General features: G+C 32.6%; 1 protein-coding gene and 1 long non-coding RNA gene across 2 annotated transcripts; both read right to left on the bottom strand.

Moving 5' to 3' along the window:
• Positions 1–3435: 3435 nt before the first annotated feature.
• On the bottom strand, positions 3436–6664 carry LOC121222371 (uncharacterized). Its single transcript, XR_005919613.1, has 4 exons — positions 5936–6664; positions 5500–5655; positions 4021–4127; positions 3436–3922 (listed from the first exon to the last, which is right to left on the bottom strand). It is a non-coding gene; the product is annotated as an uncharacterized lncRNA (long non-coding RNA).
• Positions 6665–9667: 3003 nt separating this feature from the next.
• On the bottom strand, positions 9668–16783 carry LOC107895681 (biotin carboxyl carrier protein of acetyl-CoA carboxylase). The gene is made up of 9 exons (XM_041101900.1): positions 16678–16783; positions 13100–13228; positions 11531–11610; positions 11146–11205; positions 10760–11002; positions 10628–10690; positions 10311–10379; positions 10091–10136; positions 9668–9987 (listed from the first exon to the last, which is right to left on the bottom strand). Exons 1-9 carry the CDS (start codon positions 16781–16783, stop codon positions 9917–9919), a joined length of 867 nt encoding a protein of 288 aa, XP_040957834.1. The 3' UTR covers positions 9668–9916.
• Positions 16784–18119: the final 1336 nt, after the last annotated feature.

The raw sequence follows: 18119 nt of genomic DNA, 5'->3' as shown, positions 1-18119 counted from the left end.
ATTTTTTTTAGGGGGCCAAAATTAAATTTTAATTTTTACGATAGTAAAAAGGCAATTTCACCATTTGAATAGCCTATATATTTATAATTTTTAAAGTATTAAATCAAATTTTTATTATTTTTAGGGGAGTAAAATGTAATTTTACCTTTGCTAATTTAAAATTTTAAAAATTTAAAGGGCCTAAATAAAAAATTTTCTATTTTAGGGGGGCAAGGCCCCTGCCAGCCCCTTAGCTATTCTTGTCACATCCCCAAAACGAGGTTAGAAGAAATTGGGTTAGTAACCAAGAGTGGTCTCGTCTGGATATTTAGTTTTGATTGTGAAAATTATGACAATTGAATTGATCTGGTTCAATGGTTGAGTGTGTCGCTTGAACGTGTGAGGTTTTGGGTTTGAGCCATTCCTTTGAGATTTTGTTAATTTTTAGTTCAATTCATATATCTTATTTCTATACAAGTTATGATAGAATGAACTTGCTGGTTCAATGGTAAGGTGTTAGTTTACTCTTTGATCTTGTGTCTTGCAAATGGGAAATGTGTAATACTCTTTGGGAAAATCTGATATGGTAACTAATTAGATTTAGTGGGGATAATGGCTAGTTTTTTTTTAAAACATTAAAAATTTTATTTCCCAAAAATCCTCATTCTTCATATCACCTTCAACTTCCCACTTCTCTATTTTTTTTTATTTTCTTCCTTTCCCTTCTTCTCCAATTTTTCTTTTTATTCTTTTGTTTTCAATTTTTTTTGGGTGTTGCGCATTGAAAGTTTCCTTTTTCTTGTGATCCTGCTATTAGTTTGGGTTATTTTTCATTCTTCGTTGTGAAGTCATGATGGGCTCGGTAGGTGTTCAAGTGTTTTAAGTTGGATTAAGTTAAACATTGTGTTTCTGAAAATCTTTCGAATTTAATCTCTTTGTTGTGTGTTCTTATATTGTTAGGAGATAACCGTATGGTGTTCGACAATTCCTCGATTAGTTAGGAACGATTTTGGCGACTATTAATTTTATTGTAAGTGATTGAACATGGTTTTTGGGGTTGTTTTTCATTGTGAAAAAGGGGGAAGTTTATGAGAAATTTTGGGATTATTTTTGGTTGGTAATTGATATGTTTTTATTTTGATTATAGGATTCGTGAGTCTCAATTAGGTAGTCAATCAAATCAACAATCAGGTGTGTGATCTAACCCAAAAATTCATCAGAATTCGAAAAATCTACAAAACATGGTTGTTTTTTGAAATTGTCCAGTGGCACACAGCAATGTGGTAGGCCGTGTGCCAGGCCGTGTGAGACACACGGTCATGTATGATTTTGTAACCCATGCGGGTAGGTCGTGTGAAACCATGCAAACCATGTGGGGCACACAACCGTGTGAAATCATGTGGACCATACGGGCTAACTTTTTGGGTCGTGTGGGCCTTTTGGGCCAGTTTTGAGGCCCAATTAGGGGCCGGCTAAGGGACTCAAAATTTAGGTCCAGGGGCATTATGTAGGCCCAGAAAAGCGTAAATTTTAGTAAAACAAACATGGATAAGTGTAGGAAGTATGTTAGATAAGTTCCGATAAGTATAATAATGCGATATGATCTACTATAAGTAGGTAAGTTAAGCATGATTGTTTTGTAAACCATGTGTGTTATACATATTTTGTTATTTGTTCTAATAAGCTATCCGATCCGACCATGTAATATGATATGCTATGATTTGTATAAATTATGTGTGAGTTACGTTCTGTATAATATCTATTTATTTATGCATGCAAAAAACTTATGTGATACATATGTAAGTTAACATGATTTTACATATGCATTAGGGTGGGTTTTGATTTGTTGGAGGAAGTGTTTTCCGGTAGTATTACTGCATTTTTGTCTGTTAAACCGCAATATATGTTTGGCAGCTCAGCTGCACTATTATGGGTGCCATACCACCACAACCCAGTGTGATTAGATGGATGGACTCTTGAAGTCCTAATTTGTGTAATTGGTTGGACGAAGTTGGTGTGTAGCGGATGGGGGTAGGATCTGTGTCTGCATTTGTTCTGGTCTGATATAACATGCTAATATGATATATGTGTTTCTGAAAACATGACATTCTGGTTTGATATATGTTTATGAAAATATGATATTTTGATCTGAAATATGTTCTAGAAACATGACAATATAATCTGATATATGTTTCTGGTAATACAATATCCTGATATGCTATTTATTCATTAAAAGTAATATTTTGTTATGACATTTACATATGTGATTGTTAAATCAAAATTATGTTTGCGGGTTGAGTCATACACTGTGCTAAAGCTCATTCGATTGTTAATACGTTTTAGGTTAACTTCCGACTTAGGACCGGATAGCATGCGGGAGCTCGGATTGGTTACCATTTAAAATATATGTTGGTTTATGTTTTAGTTATTTTTGGGTTGTAATTTGGTTGTAGGTCTGGTTTTGGTTTTTGTATTATTCGTCGGCATTTAATGTTTTCGAGGATAAAACTGCAAATCACATGAGCTAACAAATTAGATTTCGATTTTCAAATAACTAAAACTCTAATAAGTAAAATATATGGTTTTTATTATTTGTTAATTTAAAATTTTAAAAAATTTAAAATGCCTAAATGAAAAGTTTTCTATTTTAAGAGGGCGGGGCCCCTGCCAGCCTCCCTAGCTATGCCCCTGCACTCACCTCTAAGTTTTTAAGAATTTAGGCGGGTACCTTTGGTTCACTGTAATGGAATAGAGCTGTAATGGAGTAGAGCTGTAATAATAATTCAATTGTTTGGTTGAATGGAATGGAATAGAGCTGTAATAGTATTCTTGTGTTTGGTTGAATGGAATGATGTTGTAATAGCATAATGAAAAAAACTAAAATGACTAGAATACCCTTAGCAGAATTATTTTTAAGTAGATGATTATTATTATTATTGTTATTAAATTTAATAAGATTATTATTAAAAATGATTTAATAAAAATAATAAATAATTTAACCACATTTTAACATAATTATTATTAAATATAATTTAATAAAATTTTATATAATTTAATAAAATTCTTAATATAATTATTATTATATGAATTTACTAAAATCATAATATATAATACTATAAAAATATATATAATCTATTTTATTATTTTTAAACTGCAATACATATTTAATATGCTAAAATATCATTAGTGAAACAAATAATTTAATTATTCTATAATAAAAAATAAAATATTAGAAGTAATAAATAACTTGAGAATTATATTTGAGATCCAAACATAATATTCACATATTAACAAAAAATTACATGATTTCATTAGTTTATATGTCATAAACCATATGTTATTAAGCATATGCCATAATTTATTAAGCATCTGTTGCAACAGGTTGTTCTTGAGACGTTATCTTGAACCTATCATAGGCTTGAATTTAGTGATAGATGTAATAATAGCCCTAAAGAGTTAGTTGAAGAGGAAATTTTTAGCTTGCCTAGAGTTTCCTCTCTTGTTCATATATTGTTTCATTAGACAAATTATTAGAAGTTCAAAACCTGAGAAGGTCGAATGCTATGATGTTTGGAAGAGGTACAGATGCTCTAAAATTATTAAATATTTGGGTCCAATCATCTATTACGACATCATTAGCCTTTGTTCATTGCACAACAGTTTCATTCACCTCCAAAGAGTGAATGTTTCAGCAAAGTTGCCATCATGACTACATAGAACAATAAAGAAACATACAGACAAAATTGTGAAGAACTTGGTACTACTGTGTCTCAAAATTTCACATCAGTTGTCCATGTACCTTGCACACTAGGGTGTTTAGTTGCATGCCTTGTCTTCAATTTCACCACCTTTCTTCCCAATGCGTTTCTTAGCCTGGTTGCATAAAGAAGGATATCTTCAGGAGTCATATTCTTCACGCATACCACCCGCTCGTTTTTGTTCTCTGAGAAATTGGCAAGATACATGTTTTGAGACATGGTTAAAAACATCGCATACGTGAATGCATCATGTCTGAAACTCATCCAATAAAGAGTAACTTACTGTAAAAGCCTTTCAAATGTGGATGCTGCCCACGAATGAGTTCAGTAACCACCTCCAGCTGAGGGTTTTTCTCTTTAAAAGTTGGTAACTCTGACTCCATAAATGCCCTGGCATAACCATGTCAAAATTACCATGAGTTTGAAGAATTCAGAATCCATTTAAAGGAGAGAATTCATATTTGTACATGCTTCTTGTTATTATTAATTATAACAGAGTTGAACTTGAGACTACCATGGTACATGAGTCAAAAACGAAATGTTAACAAATTATGGCCTTTTCATTTACCTTACTTGAAAGGCATCCCAATATTGTATCATTAAGTCATTAGAAAACTTATTCGTGTGATAATGACTAGCAAAAGCAGTCCGCTAGATTTTACCATCCCCACAGCAAATTTCTTTTCAAGAATTTCTCACGTCAATTCCCCCTCCAGAATAGCCTCAGTCACATGACAAAAGAAAAGGGAGGGAAATGTGCTTCTCTGTTTCTATTTTGGTCCCCAAATACTTGGGTGGATAAGTAATGACCATGTTCAATTTTTCACTACTCTTTCACCAGGTCGCAGTAATTATCAGTGCAAACACATGCAGAGATGACTTGAGTACCCTAATGTAACCCAAAGTGCTAAGCATTCAAATATACTCGTACAAATATTAAAGAAAGCAGCCTATCTCAAGATGAACTCCAATATCATCCAAGATATCCTGCTTAATCTATGATATCCCACTACTTTGGTGATCATATATTTAATCTCCTACAGCTAGATTCAGATCATCCATAATTTCAACTATCAAACCATCACATTATGCGCAGATGAAAGTGACACAGCTTAATACTAGCTTGAGAAGCTAATTCATTCATTCTTTGCAAATTACTCAGAAGTGGTTCAATAGTTTAGTTTATATATAGATACGAGTCTCCACAGCATAAACAAGAATAATACCTCAAGTTGAAATGCAAATCTTAAGTAACTGTGTTATTTAGACAGGATAATATTATTACCATACTGTCACTCAAGGCCAAAACAGCATTTGAGAAAATATATCATTGGTAAGCAATGACGTTTCTCCATCACATATATCAATATGATAATGGTACAAAACCAAGAGTAGATTGGCCTAAACAAACAAATAATTAACTGTAGTTGGATCATTGCAGTAAACCGCATCAACATGTTGGCAGAAGCAGCATGCTATTAAATTAAAACCAAGGAACCAGATATCTATTGGTTATGCTACTCCACTCTCTCTCCACCACTCAGCTATAACAATAAAAGAACTATCTACTACACTATTTTTTTCCATGAATAATATGTATTATATCAAAATTTCAATTTTCATAATCTTTTGCTACCTTTATTTCCTCACATGCACTGCACGTCTCACCCATAAGATTGGTAAGGAACATTAAACATATGAACAGGAACGCACACAAACACGCACAAAAGAAAGAAACATTAAGAATAGACAGATAGCTTACCATTCTTCGATCAATCATAGAGCATCCATCAGCACAGATCATAATCATCTGACTCCGAGATTGAGCAAGTTGAGCTCACATTTCTAAGTCCCGTCTCTTTAGCCCCATCCATTTCTTTCTCTTCAATCAACAAAAACCAGTTTCAGAGGAAGCGATCTACAGTTCAAGAAACAAACAAAGGATTAGAACCCAACTTTTTTGGACAAAAACAAAGCATAAACCCCTTGAGAATATCAAAGATACATGCTTAATATAGAAACTCAAAATCTGAAATGTATTTATAGAGTTGATGAAACAAAAATCCCATTCAACAAAAGAGTGAAAATAAAATACAAAGAAAATACAGTTGCCGAAACATTTCAATAATCTCTTGTCGAAACAGTTGCCGAAGATACAAAGAAAATACAAAAAAATATATATAGATAGAGCATATAACCTTTAATCACTTGCCGAAAATAGCCGCCGATAAAGTGAAGAAGCACTTGCCGAAACAGTGAATCGGGAACGAGTGGAGCCTTGGGTGACTTTGCTGGCAGCTTCTGCTTGCTCTTGTTTTTGGGGCTTTTGGGTTGGGAGGGTAAAAAATGGAATGGAATACCCAAACGGTGGTCTTCCCGAATTGAAATCCCCATAAATCAGCCAATTTTTGGCATACACTTAATAGAATAAGCGCGTAATAGGGCATTCGATTGAATCAAACGGATGATTAGATGAGCCCACAAAATAAGGCAGCCATTACACCCAACCAAACATGCTGTTATCTGTAAAACCAAGCAATAAATTTATTTTGCACTTTCAATACACTCTCAAATACTAGTTTCTCAATGAATAAATAAGTGCTATGTAAACTACAGCCTTCTAACTTGTACAAGTTTCTAATTTATAAAAATTTAAGACTAGTTAAGATAAAGTTGCAACTATGATCTCACTAAAATAGTCTCATAGCTTTATAAATATCCTCATAGAGTCTAGAATAAATCAAAGATCTCTAAGATAATCTCCAAATTAATTAAGCTAATTTACACAAAACAAGGGATTCAATTTGCTTGACTCAGATTGATTCAATCTTCAAAATTTGTTGCTCCGCAAGCTGGATCCTCAAATATGAGCTAGCACACATCTACAAGCTCATCTAAGTCATTGCCCAACCAATTTTGTTGAAAATATTTTCAACTCCAAAAATGACAAGTTATGTTGTCTATCGCATTGCTAGCGTAGTGGGCACTTCGACAACCACTTTAAAAAAATTCCGCCAACAATAAAACATATATCAAGGTTGATCAAACTTTTTATATTTAGAGCATGAATCCATCTTCACAAAATAATCTTTAGTTCATCTTGATTTGTCCAAATCTCATCAAATTAATTACCCTTTGTATAAAGATACAGAAGAACATAAAGCCAACTCATATCATCATGAATCGTATATCTCAATATATAATGTAAGTAGAACATATAAGAATTCTTGAAAAATAATCTTGCTTAATCCAATCTCTTCTTCCATAATAAACACGAGATTAGCTGCCGAAAATTCTTGAAAAGATGCAAGCAAATAATCAAAATATTTTGGTTAAACATACCAACAAATAAGGCAAGTTTTATGCATGGCACAATACCAAGTGTAGTGGTCACTTCTCGAGTTACTTCTTCCAAAACTTGCCTCGACAACTAGCAATAATCTTGAATTTCAGACAAATCTAGGTATGTATCTTGGTATGTATTTATTTCATAAGCATGTTACAAGAAGCACTTTTTAATTTTTTTTGTTGGATACGGAATGTTTGAATGGGTAAGATGCAAATTTTTTATTTATAGCTGACAAAGTCACTTTAGTCAAATTCGTTTTGGTGTTCATTCCTAACTACTTTATGAGACCTAATTTTTGTGGGGATATGCAAAGAAATTGGGAAGATGATTCGCAAATTCATTTGAGGTGGATCAAATAACATGAATAAGCCTACAATGGTTAAATGGAATGATTGTTGTCAACCTATCAAAAATGGTGGGGTTGGAATACGAAAACTAGGACATTAAGGCAAGTGCTTCTTATTAAAGCTTGGCTACAATATTGCAACTAACAAGGGGGCTTTTGGGTTAAAGTTTTGAGGAGTGAATATTGGGTCGGAGATGATTCCGAAAAGCATAGATAGATCGAATTGTCCTTATGCCTGCAATCTTTGTCGAGGATATGGGAGAGCTTGAAGGAAGGCATAGGTTGCTCGATTGGATACGTGGATATAATAAATTGGGCCTTTACAGTATCAGAGTCAGTCCCATGATGGAGATGGAGTTGTGGTTGAAGCTTGTGTGAAAGATAGGCTAGATTCCATTGATAATTAGGATTGGAGTAAGTATGAAAGCAAGGTTGATCAATATATGATTGAACAAGGCGTGACGTGTGTATATGTATGTGGTAGAAAAGGGAGATTTCTCAATATTTGAAGCACATTCGTTTCTGGCTAGTGATTCATGACCTTTCGGGGATGCCATAAGGGGGGTTTGGTGTGGAAGTACAAAGGCTATAACATGTTTGGTAGTTCAGTTCCTGTGGATTATTAACTAATTTCGAAAGAAGTCAGAAGGGAATGACGGATTATGTAACTTGCAAAATTTTGTGGTTGTTGCAATGAGATTGCATTGCATGTGCTCTTAAGACTCAGGGGGAGAAAGTAACACGACAAAGGATTATCCCTTCATCAGCCTTTAATAAGTTCTTCCAATTTCCTGTGCACAATTGGTTGCTACCTAATTGAAAGAAAGAAATCCAATTTTAATATGATGATTTGGATCGCAAAACTTTATTTGGGATTATCTATTAGAGGAATTTGGAAATATTGCAATACTGAAATCTTTGGAGGACAAGGGCAGGGTGCTATGGATGTTATCATACAAAGCCGATGCTTGATGAGACATGTGAGAGGAGCTTTAGTTTGGTCAAGTCCTAAATCACAATATTCAACAGTGCAAATTGGGTTGTAGCTACATTCACTTGGAAGAGTTGAGCTAGGAAATACATAGCATCAATGTGTGCTATTTCTAGAGGTTTTCTTCGAGATAATAGTGAGAATTGGTTGGTTGGTTATGCTAAGATTGCTGGTAGGGATGTACTAAATACAGAATAAACCAAATCAATTAAATAGAAATAATTAAATTTATTCGATTCTAAATGAGTTATTTGGTTAAATTATCTATTTTGAATATTCAAACCAAATAAATTAAATCAATAAATTAACTTAACCCAATTAAATTACCCACCGAATTAATTAATTAATTAATCAATTCTAAATATAGAATTAAATGATTAGATATAAAATATGCCAATTGAATTAATTTCAATAAACAGCCCAACCCAAATGTAAAATTAAATACCTAAATATAAAATAACCCGACTTAATTATTTAATAAATTAATCTTTAAAGAAAACCTGACCTACCCGAATAGGAAATTTACGGTTTATTTGATTCTTGAAAAGTAAAAATGGAACAGATTGAATGCACAGATAGAGTGAATCCCTGATGTACTCAATGTAACATGGGAGAGATTTCAAGGAGATTGATCTGGAATGTAATCTCTGCGGTGTTAGTAAGGAGTCCATGGAATGAATGGTTCTTTCATATCTACAGTGAAGCCAGTTTCTCCACAGACTACATGGCCAATACGGATTCCAGTTTTTATTCTCCTCCACCTGAACATGTTACGTCCTGATGTACTGCCTTTTACTCTCAGCTGTCTCATGTAATGCATACTGCAACTCAGTAACCTCCTTTTTCTACCCAAATTTATTTTTTCCTAAATAATATTTATTAATTAATTAAAAAAATTCTTTATACTTTTTATATATATATATTTCTTTCCACAGTAGTCCATTATTAGTTTTGATTGGCAATTTTAAAATTTCTTTTGTTGAGACGAGGACACCAAATGACAGCAACTGCATTGCAGTGGCAGTGTAGCATCTAAATAGTGTGATGTCTACAACAACATGATATAAAACATGAGACACCAAGAAAAAAACATGAAGAAGACACCCACACAACATGAATACTCAAACATGCCAAAATCTATATAAAAACAAATAATTTAACTTGTCAAAAGGCATACCAATATATGAAACACAACACGGATTGCCAAGACTCCTAAGTTGAACATCAAACCATTGCAAATATAATGAATGAAAAAGGTAAGAAGTTCAATGGTAGATTCCCGATGATGTTCACAGGTTCCACATTTCAATTACTAACAAGAAAAATTCAATTCCAAGACTACAAACATTTTTATCAGCAACAATTACTTTTCACAGAATCCTTATGTACTGAAATGCTAGAGGCAGGTGTATTCATTCTTTCAAAGATGATAAAGGACATAAACCTTATATCAGCGATAGACCAGTGGATAACAAGCAAATTACCGAAATCATCTACTGCAGCTTCTTTATCCCAGGAAAAGAAGGGAGAATTGCAATAAGAGCATCACCATATCCGATAGAATCTATCATATTTAAGCAAAGAAAGTAAGAATAAATGAGTAAATGACCGGGTGACACTGTAAAATACCACAAGGTGAAATGTATTGAAATATGGCAAAGACATACCACCATCATCTTGTAGAATTTTTATGACCTCCCCGGATACATCAGACTGTAAAACAGTGATCGGAATTAGAGATAATCCAGATTGATTGATCATATAAACATAAGCATACAAGAAAAGTAACTAGAAAGACAAGTAGGGTGAACCGTGAAATAAACCCTCATTTCCATTTGTTAACATGCAGAAGCCACATCGTAATTCCTGTTAAGTTGAGATTTATACCGCAATCGGAATTTCACAGCCTAGTTGTTCGATGTAGCAAAGCACCTGGCCTTCCTTTACTATTTGCTTCTGTTGCATAAACAAAAGCAACAATTGAGACTTTGAGAGTACAAAGGAACCAATGGAACACACTAGAGATGGCTTCCAAGCCAATGGTTTCATGTATGTTTTGTCTGTTGAAGATAACACTTTGAAAAACAAGGAATAAACAGTAAATTCACTTTGATAGCTATGACCAAAATTGAAGGAAAAGAACAAAGAAATATGAGCCCCTAAAATAAACAAATACTGCTACCAAAATCTATTGAAGTATTTACCTCTTTACACAATGGTGGAGCACGCTTCCCCTTAATGGTTCGTGATCTCATCAAGAAACCTGCCTGCACGATTTATCATCTTAGCTCTCTATTAGTTAAAAGAAAGAGGAGAATCTAAATTTCGGATTTCGCCTTTGGAGACTGAAGAATCACCAAACCTTCATCTGCAGCTTTATCAAGGAATGATTCAATTCTCCCTGAAGAAGATAGCGGTCTGGTGATAACTGATGAAGGTGTTGAAACAGTCCCATTTGACTTAGGTGCTTCAACAGTTTTATTGGTGCTGACACTGACAGGAGGAGGACTTAAAATTGGAGGTGGAGGTTCACTGTTTCCAGCCAAGTTCCGCACCATGTATAGCCGAAATCCACCAAGCTAAATGGAGACAGAAAGATAAAGAATTTGATAGTATATCAATTATAACATCTGCAATGCTTCAATACAAAACAAAACAGTTCATGTAGAAAAGCCATTCACATTATCAAGCTATTTATGGCACAAGAAAAAAATCCACTTACTTTTAGTTCGAACTCTGCAATGGAAGTTGTACTGCATATATCTCTGACCAAAGATTCCACCTGCAGTTAGAAATTGTAAACTACAAAGTTCTAAAATATAAGCTAAAAGTACGATATTCAATTCATTTATAGATGTCCCTAAATATGAAATATTCACATATTTATTCCAAATTTCTAAATGATGAGTACACAAAAATGAAAAATCAAGTACTTCATTTTCCCCAATTTCCGTATATAGTGTCTTCACAGCTACTATGCAGTAAACTTCAAAATCCACTAGTCAAAACATTTTTAATTTAAAGGTGAAAAAAGAATAGCAATAATGATTTTTGCATAACATACATTGCTTGCATTAATGGTTTACAGAAAACAGTCATGAACTCACCCCAGATGAACTTGGAATAAGCTGGCTAGTCGAACCAGACATTTTAGTTTCTTTAGAATCATCTCCTAAATTGGTAGTAGCTGCAATTCAGCAACCAAAGGGACGTAGATATAAGCCATGAATTGACAGAAATGAATAAGATTCTCACCCTAACATTCGATTTTCACGCATTATATATAAAATAAGAAAGAAAGAAATATCATAAAATATGGCCCTTTCAACAAATCATTGCAGTTTAGGAAGCTCAAAAGAGAAAACAGAGATAATGGAGAAACTTCAAAATATTCAAAATTACAAACTTGAATCAGTGGGTACTTCATTTCCAAGTTTGACAGAGGTTACTGCAAGTCAGTCAATAAAATAACCAACAATAATCTGGAAGAATATTTCTTTCCCCAAGCAGTAGCATGTCCAACAACCTTGAATAAAGAAAGACTGAGCAGTTGAGACACAAATGGATTGCACCATTTCATGAAATTATTACAATGCAAACAAGCTTCAATAGTTACAGGGTTCTTTTCTTTCCCTCCTTACACCAGTGTTAACAGACCTGGATCAGCTAGTCAAATCAATTGATGGAAACAGGTGGTATATCTGATCCAATATATATCATTAAACCAGGGATTTTCAATTCAGACAAAAACCAGTTGTACCAGTAAAAGAACATTTAAACTGGTTTTAAACTTAATTTTTAAATTTATTGTATGCTATGAGATTTGGATCTTTAACCCCTTGAATCTGCACTATACTATTAAGCAAAATTCATATCTCTCCTAAATATCTATTATATTTAATATTTTGAATTATTTTTTAATAAACTGGAAGGTCCCACTGGTTGAACCTGTTCAATCAGTAACCAGAGGTCTCACCAGTGTGACCTCCATCCGGCTTTTTAAGCGTTGCCTTTGTATTTCTTTTCCTACCTTTTTCCTTTTTCTCCCAAAGCCTTACAGCACAATTACAGACGAAAGATTTCTGACATCTATAATGAAGTCAAAATGACCTCAAATTGTAAAGGAACTATAGATTCCTATTTGGACAAACTTTAAGTAGACAATGGAACTGGAACAAGAGAAGACATTGATGTTGTCAAGTTGCACCATAGAAACTATCATATTCTCCTCCAATGTAAACAAACTAAAAACTACTTTTCTATTTATAAACGATTGCACAAGTAGTGTGTGTATTTCTTTCATTATACATATAAACACAACTCCGCATATATGAATTATCTACCAAATACTCATGAAAGGCTTTTAAGGAAATATTAGTTAGTAAAGCTATCCAGTAGGAAATATGCTACTAAATGTGAAATGAGCAAATTACGTAGTAAATATGTCTTCTGAGACTGCTGTGTTTCTTTAAGAACCAGAAGAACTATTAGTGAAGGCGCAATAGTTTACTGTCTCAACTCTCTATATCCCCATACCTCACTGTGCAATGAATAAAGTACATCAAGCGGGGATTTATCCCTCTCCATAAATATGTAATAAGAGATCTTGATTATGATAATTCACTGAAAGAAAACGAAGAAGAAGAGTGAGCACTATATTAGAAAAAGTTACTTACCCTGGGTTTCCAAAGTTGGACTACAACCTATGCTGAATGCCTTCTCCAAGCGTCTAACCAGGGAAGTATATCGCACTGGTCTTTGCCTTATACAAATTCTAACATTATTCAGCTTTGAATTATCAACTCCTACTTACCCGAAACACAACTTTGGAATTTTAATATTTGGAACTCCTAAGCTACCTGAAATAACAGCAAGTTACCATGACTAAAGTGCATACATACATATATGAAAGTTTCTCAAGCAATGATAAGATAATTAATTGCTAAAAATATTTATTGATTTTGTGGAGAGACAATCAGACAAGTCATGTCAGATTAATAATGGGACAAAAAAAATTTCTGGACTTTTAAAGTTATGAATGCATCTATCACGCACAAGCATTTCCAACATCTAATTTATGGCTTACATCTCAAAGCAAAGAATGCAAAGCATCAGGCTTAAAGATCATAATACGCACTGCACATGTAGTGGCCCTGCAAGGTCTGCATCATGTCATGCATGCATAGATACATTACATTACTACAAGCAAATTTACAGCTTTATCAGTCTATAACAAGGTGGCATAATCAGAAACTATCAAACATGCCGGGTTCTCCCTGCATGGAGCGTGCATGTCAGAATCGAAGCACAAAGGCAAAAATATACAGGTTTCTTCTCACTGCAGTTTAGTATAAACAAACTTCTATTGCCTGCAAAGGATGGAAGATGCTAACCCAAGCCTTACGACAATGCATACATCAGAAGATGCATGCGAGCCAAATGCGCCCCAAGAGACATGAAACTTTACACAAATTAGAATCTTCATATTTACCCCAAAAGTTCAGACTTCAGACAACAGAAAATGGTAGACGAACTAGCTTTTTATAGTGTCAAACATGCTGCATTGCAACAAAATATTCGGGTTGATCTTCTCCGGTAAAGCAAAAGGTTAACATTTAGAGTTTAAAACAAAGGGAAAATGAAAAAACAATTGGAAACAGACTATTAAATAAAACTTAGACATGGATCATAAGTTTTGATAAAATTGTCAACAAAAAGTCTAATAGTACATTTTATCTTGTTCATACTACAAGAATCATAAAGAAAAATCATAAGTTTTAAAATTTTTAAGAAAGAATAGCAAAGTTATCTCTGTTCCATCCAGAAAACAATGCATTAAAAACATTTTATAAGAACAATCTTGTTAAACAAAGAGCAAAGTGAATAATTTCCGATATATATATGCTAAATAATAACCCAAAATGGCAATCAGTCTTGAATTTTGACAATATTCGGAACCAACAAGAACAATGTTTACAATTCAAGTAACAAATTCCAATTCCAAAAAATCCCAGTCTCTTAACAAAACAAAAACCAAATACCCTTTCCCTTATACGCAAAAGCTAATTCAAGAGATTACCAAAAAAAAAAACAGCTAATCCAAGAACCAAGAACCAAGACACAGAAGAACAAAACTTAAAAGAAAAAACCTTTACGCATCCAAACTTGAAAAACAACCAAAACCCAATTAAAATCTTGGTCGGCTTAACCTAAAAAGTTCGCATAGAAAGAGAAAAAGAGCAATTCACATGTGGCCATGGAAAAAGCAACGAATTTCTCTATCGTTTACAAGGGACCAAATACAAGAAGTTTGAAGAAGAAAAATAGCCAGGGAAATAGCCAAAGAGAAAAGCAACAATGAAAAAACGTGTGGATGAAATGGAATGTGTAGTCAAGCGTTAAACCCCATGAAAGAAATTTCAGCTGCTCATTAACAGAGTAACCAAAATAGAACACTGCAGAGACCACTCAGCCAAAGAAAGTGAAAAAGGCCAAGTACATAATTATCCAACTGGATGTTTTGTCATTTATTTTCTTTTAATGTAGAGCCTGAAAATTTAGGTTTCTTGTTTTTTTATTGTTTTTTTTATTTTTGTAGTAACTATATAAATGTTATATTATAATAAATAAATCAATCAAATATAGTTTTTGAAAATAGAATCTTCAGACTAAATTACAGATTTTGATGAAAAATTTTACTTTTTATATTTTCCTGTTATTTTGAAAATATGAATAAAATTAACTACCAAAAATAATCGCTAAGCTTATGGAATATTATATTATTTTATACATTTATAGTAAATATACATTGTCAAAATTAAACTTGAGTTAAATATTTTAATATAACAATTATGAAATAAACTATTAATTTTCAATTTTTATTTATTTGATAGAAAATTGTCAGACTTGTAAATAATAACTCTCATTTTTTTAAAAAATTATCTATTTTTTAGGTTTAATGATAAATTTGACCATTAATATTTGTATATTTTGTCAAAATCGTCCTAATTGTATTTTTGAGTTTTTTTTTCACCATCAACTTTTGATTTTTTTTCAAACTATATTTTCTAAAAGGTTTAATGAATAAATTCAAGATTTCAATTTTTTTTATTTCTTTCAAAACGTCTTAGTCTTTCATGTCTTTTTATTGAGAAGTTTTTTATTTTTTTAATTTAATGTATTTTTTTCGCATGCAATTATCTTATTGGGTTATCTAAATAATAAATTACATCTCATTAAAAATATTCCACATATGAAATTTTAAATCATCCCCGTTAACTTTTTTAACGGTATTTTCATTAAATTTATTAAAAAATAGATTGAAAAAAAAAACAAAAATTGATGGCAAAAGAAATATAAAAAATACAATCAAAACTATTTTGACCAAACATATAAATATTAGTGGTCAAATTTATCATTAAACTTTTTTTATCAATTGAAAGTTTAATCCATTAAAAGGAAAACTGGAACAAACACAACCACTTGGAAATCCTACTCATCTTAACATCATCACCGTTGCACAATTAAAAAATACTTAGTAGTCGTATAACTAAAATATAAGGTTATAATGAATATGAATGTAATAAAATAATTTTAACAGTAATTGGATTTGAATTTTAAACTATAAAAAGTAAAGAAATTAAATTCCTAAAAATAAAAGTATAGAAATTAAATTTCAAATTTGATAATAGTACAAGAACTTATGACATATTTTAACATTTTTTAGTTTGAGGTGGATAAAGAGAAAAGAAATGAAAATAATTTGTGTGCATTTACTTATATGAGTAATATTTGGTATATTGGTAATGTACTTTTTTTATTTATTTCACAAACAATCTCTCTTTTTTTAAATATTTATTTTTTAATATTGTACTATATGCTATATTTAATAGCCCCTAATTTTATATGTCGAGTTTAAAAACTTTTTTCTTATTTTATTGTGCTTATATATAAATTTTATCATGCTATTTTTAGGTTACATTTTAATTATTTTTTGAGTTAATTTTTATGTTGTGTTATTTATCATTAAATATATTAGGCATATTAAATATTTTTTTTTGAAGTTAATCAATGATGTGAGTAGTAGGGTAAATATCCATAGTTAATAAACCAAATACCAGGGTTCATGATATATTAAAGGGTAAATTATCTCATTAATCATTTTAAAATTAGGTTGTTCCTATTTTAGTCACCTCAAAAAAAATTGTTAATTTGGTCATCGTCGTTAAAGAAATTGATCAAATTGATCACTCACCTATAATAACAAGTCTGAACCACATGACTAACCTTACCACACAACTGACATTCTGGCCAAGAATGAGACCAACCGTGACCTCTGCCACAAGACCAACTTCTTCCATTTCCTCCGTGTCCTTGCTTAAACTTCAAACTATAACTCCTAGAGTAACCAGTTTGTTTTGTTTGATGCCCCCATCTTCTTTCTAGTGAGATGTCAAATTAGCCTGCTTGGGAACCTCAGCAAGTAATGCTAACTGTCTTGCTTCACAATCAAGAAGCATTTTAGTTAGCAGATCAAGTGACACCAGAGTTGTTGATGCAAATACACGAATAGATTCGTAATCCATTGAAAGTCCTGCCAAATTTATGCTTACTTGCTCTTGATCTGTCACCATACTACCAATTGCAATCAAACTATCAGACATACTTCTCACCTTAGACAAGTATTATTTAAAAATAAGAGCGCCTTTCTTTAAAGAATATAACGAATGACACATATTGAAAATTTGATGCTTGACTTCGCACCAAACCTTCTTTGGATAGCCATCCAAACTTCAAAACTAGTACTAGCCTTTGTGAGATACACGAAAACATCATCTGTGGCTGTAGATAATAGCCAAGAAGCTAAAAATTTATCCTAATTTTTATGAAGAAGAAACGTTGGATTTTCAACTATCTGACCCTCATTGCCAACTACAAATTGTGAAGGAATATTAACTGTGCCTAAAACATATCCCTCAAGGTCATACCCTTCAAGAATCAAAAGAACTTAATGTTTCCATAAAAGAAAATTATTTTCACCAAGTTTTATCGTGCCATGTTTTGGAAAATATTGAATCTACTGCAAAACCATACCACCATTATCTTGTGAATGAGCCTACTCCCCTGTGTTAGAGGAATGATGAGGAGTATCAATCCCTGGAACCTCCTTCGTAGCCATAAACCCACAAGTGTAGACCTTCATTGCACCAAGAAAATGTTGGCTCTTGATACCATGTTAGAATAGCAACAAATGAAGAAGAAAGACTTGATTTCTGATTCAAAAATACACTAAACAAATGAACACTCATTGGCTATTTATGTAGCCATGCTTACATACCAAAAATACCAGAAATAACAATCTAGTCTAACAACTAGATAACTACCTTAACCAACTAACTTTAGTTGTTTAATACTCATAACACTAGGGATGTGAGTAATGTTGACCCAGTCCTCTCCTCTCTCCTCTCCGCAATGTTGGGAAAGAATAGTACTTTGACTGATGTCCAATTGCTTTAGACTTGTATTCTAAAAAATGTAGCAGGGCAGTGCCCTTTACTTTGGGCAAGATTTAATAATTAGGGAGCAAACTCTTGGCATGATACTACTATGCTCTACTCTTCTGCTTGTTAATGGCACCCAATAATCGCACTTTGAAATCAAAGAAATAGGGATGGTTTAAACTAGGGAAGGCAATAA

Source organism: Gossypium hirsutum, chromosome D10 (assembly GCF_007990345.1).
Source record: "Gossypium hirsutum isolate 1008001.06 chromosome D10, Gossypium_hirsutum_v2.1, whole genome shotgun sequence".
In the NCBI taxonomy this organism is placed as follows: Eukaryota; Viridiplantae; Streptophyta; class Magnoliopsida; order Malvales; family Malvaceae; genus Gossypium; species Gossypium hirsutum.
The sequence above is the reverse complement of the archived record's forward strand: the minus strand, read 5'-3'. Positions and strand labels throughout refer to the sequence as shown.